Source organism: Zootoca vivipara, chromosome 7 (assembly GCF_963506605.1).
Source record: "Zootoca vivipara chromosome 7, rZooViv1.1, whole genome shotgun sequence".
NCBI lineage: Eukaryota > Metazoa > Chordata > Lepidosauria > Squamata > Lacertidae > Zootoca > Zootoca vivipara.
The window spans coordinates 16548400-16556751 of NC_083282.1; the positions used below are offsets into that span (position 1 = coordinate 16548400).

The 8352-nt window shown below is 38.4% G+C and overlaps 1 protein-coding gene across 1 annotated transcript; it reads right to left on the reverse strand.

Moving 5' to 3' along the window:
• Nucleotides 1-3365: 3365 nt before the first annotated feature.
• ZNF281 (zinc finger protein 281) lies at nucleotides 3366-8346 on the reverse strand. The gene has a single exon (XM_035124084.2). It carries the CDS (start codon nucleotides 8312-8314, stop codon nucleotides 6593-6595), a length of 1722 nt encoding a protein of 573 aa, XP_034979975.2. The 5' UTR covers nucleotides 8315-8346; the 3' UTR covers nucleotides 3366-6592.
• Between the last annotated feature and the right edge of the window lie 6 nt (nucleotides 8347-8352).

An 8352-nucleotide genomic window follows, 5' to 3' on the forward strand; every position in this document is an offset into this window, starting at 1 on the left:
CAATTAAGAGTACATCCCCCCACAACAGTCTACTGTTGCTTGCTTTTAATTCTTTTGCTAGCTTTTCTGTCTGGTTTTACTACACGGTTTTATATTGCAGTAAACCAATTTGATATATTTCTATGATAGAGTGGTACATAATGCTATCTAGACCTGCTCTCTGTGCAGTGCTAGGCAGCTGGGTGCAGCCACCATTTTAATCTCCAACACTGCCCCTGATACAACTCTGAGAACACTGCTGCTGCCCACGGGGATCCACCGATGAAGTGGCTCTCCAGGAAGCACTTTGCCCAAGGCCCCCTGCACTGAAGGAAACGAAACTCAAAACATTACCTAATCTAGCCAATGATACTGATCATTGAATCAATCACTGAATTGTAGAGTTGGAAGGGGTCCCGAGGATCATCTAGTCCAACCCCCCTGCAATGCAGGAATCTCAGCCAAAGCATCCATGACAGATGGCCATCCAACCTCTGCTTTAAAATGTCCATTGCAGGAATATGCAACTGTCTCATATGGGGATCAAACCTGTGACCTTGGCGTTATCAGCACCATGCTCTAATCAACTGAGCTATCCAGTGCCTAGGGAAATCTTTTTGCATGCAGATTAACCCTGCTAGTACCGTAAAAGTTTGCTTTATTGAGGAACAAGCACAACACCCAGCAGATCTACGCTTTTAGTGTGGCTATGCAAATGGTGCCCTTCCAGCCAGCTCCACATGTACATATCTGCATGTGCCTCCCCATCTCTCCCTACAGCTGCATCGGTCACTTTCTCCCATTTACAAGTGTAACATAAAAGAGGAGGCCTTCTGGATCAGGCCAAAAAGCGCTCTGTTCTCGCAGTAGCCATGTGATGCCTGCAAGCAGAACCTGAGCAGAATAGTACCCTCACCTGCAATTCCCAGCAACTGGTATGGAGATGCATCCTGGCTCTCCCCCTTAAGAGGATCAGTTGTTCAAAGGCCATCCCTTGCTTGCATCTCACAGCAATTGACTCACTCACTGCCAAAACCACTGTCGCTGGTCAGCCTGGGAAGAAATTGGTTAGCTTTTGCCTCTCTCTGGTCTCTAAAGAGAGTGAGCCAGTAGGTTAAAAATTAGTTGTCAACCAAGGCCTAAGACACAATCTTGTTCAACACACTCTTCCACTGGAGATTTTTTTACACTATAATGAGAAGAAACTCAGGCTTTCGGCTCACCACATAAAGCTTTAGTTACACCTGCATAATAGTACAAAATATTTGGCCTTTTAACATTCTTATTGAGCTTGCCATGTACCACTAAAAATAATTGATTTGAATAGCAATGAAGATGGAAATAAAAATACATTCTCCAGTGCACAAACATATCCTGAGTCTGTGCAAAAGTCAGATTTGAACTCATCTGCTCAGAAATTGATTGCAATCTCATAAAAACGAGAGGTTCTAACCTTTCAGGGGATGAGTAACGGAGCTAAAATCCCTCTAGGCTAATATCACGTGGAATTGATATTAAAGCCAAATTTTTAATTAAGAATTCTCAGGTGAACCATTTCTATGCTGCAATATATAGAAGGGGAGTTAGGGAAGGAAGACCAAGAAGATGGAAAAGAAGTCAGAAAAGAAACTATCATTCACTTTGAACTATATTACAGACCTCTTGGTTTTAAAAGTTCAAGCTACAACTTTTTTGGTAAACTGCTTAGAGATTTTAGTTACAATTAAGTGGCATACAAGCTCTGTTATATAATAGTAAAACAAAAACCTTTAAAAATATTCACACAAAGGTTTGGTCCATTTCCAACTTACCCTGTATCCTTTTCAGCATTCTGCCTTAATTAGAACAAGTAAATAAATGGATGAAAAAAACTGTGTAACAATGCAAGGGATGATTATGAGGTCATTGTGCGGCTGCATTAAGCAACTAAAATGAATCTGCTGACTGAATACTGTATATGCCTTGTGAACCTGCACAGTGAATAGGGGAACAATTCTTCACTCTCAAAATATAAAAAGCCAGTGTCGTTGGCCGAAGGTGATTAATCACACCAAGGAACTCACTGCCACTAGATGTTGCAATGTCATCTAACACAGAGAGCTTTTAAAGAGGAATGGATAGATACATGGAAGATCCTACCGTTACTTGGCTCAGCCAGAGATGCAATCCAGTTTTCAGGCACTGAATACTCTGGAATCCCAGATAAGATATTGTCACCATGGTCTGCCTGTGAAGCTCACAAAGAAATCTGCTTTTCCGCTGCCAGACAGGTTGCTTCATCAGAATAGACCGCTGCTTGGGCCAGTCATAGCCTTCTTATGAGCTGCTTTCTTAGCATTCAAGAATGAAAATGCTAACAACCATTTTACTGCTTCTCTGATGGCCCTAGGAAGTTATTTCCAATTTGGGTTGCTTACAGACTGCCCTCTTTTAAAACAACCAGATTGCTGATGCTAAAATCCAGTAAAACAACATATGTTAAACTTTTAGCGAATTTTCCTCACTCAGGGCATAACACACTAGATTACTTTCCAGCCTATTCTAATTTATATACTCTTCAGGCAGCGTCCAAATATTTAAAGCAATTCTGCCCTTGATTCTGGTACTTTTTGAGCAAAGCACAAAGCAGGGCAGTGAAGTTATTAGACAGTGGAGTTATTAGTTCCACCTATAACTGCAAAGTTGAGCTGCAGCTAGTCTATCTTCTAAATGGGACAGAATGGGGAAGAAGAGAAATAACTATTGAAAAGGTCTTCTTCAAAAGCTCAGATAAACTTGTTTTCGCTCCTTACAAAAGCCTTGTATTCTTCTAAAAATTTTTGTTCAGCTCTTCATCCTGAAATACAACTGAACAGCTGGAAAGTGGTCATTTATATGAATTTGGAATATACACTGATTGTAATAATGCAATCATTTGCCATTTTTTGCAGCCAGACTTACTATCTTTACTTCAAACATACTGGAGAAAAAACATTTTAAGCCACTCTAGCTTCTGGAAGTTGTCTTTTAAGAAAACATTGCACTCTGATGTAATTTTAGTGACCAAGATCGAGCATGGAATCCCCAGTTCAACTCTTACCTCTGTATGTCACATGATACAAAAGTTTCTTTTGTTGTTTTATTGCTTTAATATTTTATAGGAACCACCTTGAGCATTTTAATGGAAAGGTGGTTTATATTTTTGAATAAAAAAACATTTTTGAATAAAAAAAATTTAACCCACAGCGCCACCTATTTTTTTATTTTAAAAAATATTTTTGAATAAAAATATAATGCTGACCTAACCTTGAGGATTGCTTTTAAAGAGTACAAGATACTGTATGTGAAGCACTTTAAAAGCATTATTTATTATTATTATTATTATTATTATTATTATTATTATTATTAACAGACTAAAGCAAACTGGGTGGCATAGTAAGTACTACTTTAGGCATACCAAAAAAGGCTTGGAATAACTTTTTGCAGTAGACCCCCTTCCCATATCATGGATCACAAACAACTTTTTTAAAAAAATTCCCTAGTGTATTTGAGAAACACAAGTCCAATATCTCTTGAGCATGTATAACCAATTGCATCATTCTTGATTTGGGCATTAAACCTGTGCACACCAATTCAATGGAAGCATGCACCAAACAGTTGAAGCTGCAGACATGGAATCTCTTTTTAAGAACTAAGACCTCCAAAAGCTTTATGGTGGGCCTGGGGAAGCAAGTGAAACTGAATCTAGCTCTTCACTTCCCTGCCTATTTCTGGGATTTTACATTTTAAAAGTAGGTTCTCTGTTGCTGGATCTGAGAAAGGTTGTACGTCCACTTCACCTAGTTGCACATGCTCAAAGATCCAACTTAAGATTTAAATGAAGAACCCCACTTGTGAATGCATGATGTTCATGACACAATCACTACAAATTATTTGATCAGATTTAGACCCCAACTTTCAACAGGTTCCCATAGAGCCCAAACTGATCTAGGTTTCTACCCAACTAAGTCACTGTCTGACCAGAACGGCTTTTGCTCACACAACAGAATTTCCCCTCCCTCTCCTGCCCCTACACCAAATCTGCTCTGGGGTGCCCCCAAACCTCCAGAGCAGATTTGGAGTTGGTGCAGGGAGGAGGAAGGGAAGTTTTGTTGCGTAGACAGAATTTGGATTTAACCTGTCAATTCAAAATAACATCATCAAATAGAAAATTTCCAACCCAGACGTCACAGAATACAAAAAAAATTAAATCTCAAAGTAACGAAAAGAGTGTTTTTATTGTTCACCTAAAGAAGTTTTACAATAAAAATACCTTTAAAAGCAAGCAAGTTATCCTTCTATTGTTCCAGCAATTTAGTTTAAAAACATTTTACGGAATTTTCTTAACAAAGCCAGAGGTGTAACTGGATAGATAATACAACATCTTCTTTCCTTAGATTTTTGTGAATAGCATTTTTAATTGGTCACAGTCTTAAGCAAACAATCCCAGAACATACACACTATCCAGTATACACAATATAAAATAAAATAAAATCATAACCGCTGTGGAACAAAATACTCAAAAACCAAATTAAAAAACCCATAGTAGAACAACACAGTGGTTAAAGTACACTCCATCCCTTGATAAGTTGTGCTCTATGCCTAGATGGCAGGGGAAATTAACAGCACTATTTTGAAGAATGGAAAATACATAATCAAGTACATATCAAGTTTTAATAAGTGGGATTTAATTAATTATGCATTAGTAATAAATGTGGTGGTTCATTTGGTGAAATAGTGTTCAGGTTGATTTGGTGGGTAGGGGAAAGAGAAAATGGGTATGTTTTAACATTTTGTAACAATTTAAGAATTCATAGTTCTTTTAACACCATCTTCGTAACAGAAGTGTTTTACACTTGTACAATGTTAATTACCTTATTATACATGGAAGCCTGCAAAAGGCCAATTACACAATAAGACTGCAAACAACCACTGGTACTTTTCTGCCTTCAGAAAGTACGCAAGACAGAAACATCACCAAAAGTACATTTTTAAAAATCTGCGGAAACATCACCAAAATTACATTAAAAAACTAATTAGGAAAAAAATACATCTGCAAAAAAAAGTGGTTCTGGGCAGTGCAACTGCTTTTTAGCAGTTTTTAAAATAGCCACTAAGTTTTCTATAGGTTTCCGTGGCTCCACAGGCTCTAATCAAGATTCACATATCATAAATAATGTACCACAAAATATACATGAATTTGAGCAACAATTCCTTGGAGATTCTGGTTACACTAAACCATGTACATATTGGTCACATGGTTCATACATTTAGGCCAACCTCATTGTCCTTCTACACATCATTTAGCCACATGTAATCTTAACCCCACCCCCACCCCCCAAAATACTCAAGACTGCATGTGGCCATGGTTGACTAAGCTAGTAGATCCCAATGCACTTTGGAGGACCTCTTTATGTACAACTGAGTATTTTTTTCTTATCGTATCTTCTAAGGAAACCTTTATGGCCTTCTAAAATAGGAGCATTCGCCTTTTAAAAATTGTTCAACTTTTGATGCCACAAGACATCAGAAAACACATAATAAGTTATGCAATCTTCTGGAATGTAAATCTTCTAAAATTCCAGCTGTTGAGCTAAAAGGAACTTGGAAAGGATCACAAACCATGGAGGGTGAGCTTGGCAATGGAAATGGATGAAAAAGGAAGAAGACCCAAGACACTAAACAGGAATATTTAAGTAGGGGGAAGAGAGGGATTGGTAGCCAATTGGGGAATTTTTTAAATTAAAAAAAACCCTGTATTTAATAAATAATGCATTCCCAAAAAGTATATAAATTAAGACTGCAATTTCAGATTAGGGTTCCAATGACATCAAAATGGCACTTTAAAACTCCTCTTGTGGATTATGCCGCTAAAATCTCTTTATAAAATTACAGCCTTCAGGGGAAAATGGGGTGGACATTATTGTTATTATTAAAGCTATCATTCCAGGCTTATACCAAGGATCTAAGACTATCCCACCAGTCTGGAATGAGTATCATCATCTAGAGGAAGAAATAAAGAAGTATGTTAACAACTATAACAAGCTGTAGGTAGCTAAGTTCTCAGAATTTTTGTATCACCCAGATATGAGACAGCAATTTCTGATGTCTTAAAATCCCTTTGTTAAATGGTGAAGTAGATTTGCCACTTATTTGTAAATTGGAAACTCCAATACACTAACAGTGCACAGAATCCCCTTGCTTCATTACATTTTCCTGAGAGTAAAGCAATTAAAATAAACCTTAATCCTAGGAACAAAGGTTTTTTTGTGTGGTTTTTCTTTCGTTTTTTCCCTTTTTTGCATTTTCAACTTTTCGGGCTATTCCCTGACAATCTAAATAGGTAAGTTTGATTGCTAAACACTGTCACATGAACAACAAAAAAATAGTGAAGTATCAAGTCTATTAATCTGATTTAAAAACCATAATACAAACTGATCTAAAATTACTAACAAAAACTAAATATGAAAAGTTGCATTGAAAGGGCGTGTTACATTATTTGTATTAGGATCGTGTAGAAACATTCCAATGGCAGTGTTATCAAAATAAAACTAATACATTAAGACCACCCCCAAGCCTAGTCATTACTGGAACTTTACCTATAACTTTGGCTAGTTGGGGTCTTTACTCTTGTACTACATGGCTCACTTACATCAGACATTATATTTGTATACCCTGAGAAATCTGACACTGAAGTCCTTACTCTATGGTCCACTTCCCCATTAGAGTTAGCAATGAAAGTCATTGGCACCCTGCTGCCCGTCTTAAACTGAGAACCAAATGCTTGTGCAAAGGTCTCTATCTGGTATGTTGCTCGATGCTCTAGGTCCTTCTGGGGATCTATCTGGTTAGCTAGTTCCTGAGAAGGAAGTGGAAAGCTTGATGAAGATTCTAGATTTTTTTGTTCCTTCTGGCTATTCAATTTTTGAGGTGTGGACTGATAGCCTGATGAAGTGTCTATGTTCTTCTGGGAGTCTATCAGATCATCTAGTTCTTGTGAAGGAGTCAACTGTTGATGTGTTGCTTCCAAAGCAGATAAATAAAAACCTGGCTGAGATCCAAGCAACATTCCAAAAGGAGGCTTTGACAATGCAGATGGCAACACTGAGGTAACAGATTGGCTGAAACCACACTCAAGTGGAGATGTAGTGTATATTTGTTTGTCTGGAAACAAAGTATGGTTATGAAGGCTTGAAGACAAACTTACAAATTGGAAACTGGGTCCAAAAGCAAAACCAGTGCTATTAGTTGTTCTTTCAAAAGCATGTTGGAGGTATTTTGAGTATTCTTGCAACATGTTTGCTTTGTCATTTGAAGCTGTTTGGGAGCTGGGGCTCAAGTTCTCCTCTTGAACCATCTCTGTATGTTCTCCTGAGGCATGCAAGTCCACACGCTGTTCAGTAATGCTGAAGGGATCTTCCTTCTGGCCTTCTGATTTGTGAGAGTAGTGCTCTAAAAGACTTTGCAAGACTTCATCAGGAATGCCAGACTTATCGTGGCAAGATTTGATGTCAGCGCCAGCATTTAGAGATGATGAGTCAATAAGAGATAACGGGGTTTCACTGTCCATAACACTCACACCTGCAGACTGTATTACAGACGGTTGGGAGGCCATATGCCCAACATTTATAGAAAAGGCACTGTTACTGCTGGCATTTTGCAAGTATCTTCTTTTCTTTGAAAATTGCATGGCATCGTCATAATTGCTACTTATTTGACCTGGTTTACTATTTGCAGCTTGAAGGATAGCATCCACACTGGTATTTGCGACTATGCCAAGAGAGCCACTTGGTTTTCCAGACAATTGTTTTTGACCAAGAAGGTCTGGTAATGGTGACACAAAGTTAAGAAAACTCTTGTCTGTACCCTTCCTGTTTCCTTTTTTAAAGACTAATTTTGGCACCTTTTTCTGCAGTTCTTCTATCCCAGTGCCAATTAAGCCACCACTGGAAGACACTATAGGAATCTCCACCGCATAATTCTGCAAGGTCATATTAGATGCAATCTGGGAGTCAGATACTTTATGAGTAGGCTTATGCTCTTTGTTTTCAGTGGGTACACATTTTGCTTTGCTTTTTCTCCTTGACGAACCTGTATTTCCCTGAGACAACATAGACAAGTTGCCCATGCTATGGTTTGATGGCCCAGGATCCATTCCAGCACCTGCTTTCCCTATGGCTTCTCCACATGTACGTCTGTGCTTCAACAGTCTATCAGTCCTTGAAAAATACTGCTGGCAGGTTTCACATTTGTATGGCTTTTCTCCGCTGTGCGTCCTCTTGTGCCTCTCCATGTGATACTTCTGGATGAACTTCATACTACACTGGTCACACCCAAACGGCTTCTCCCTGCTGT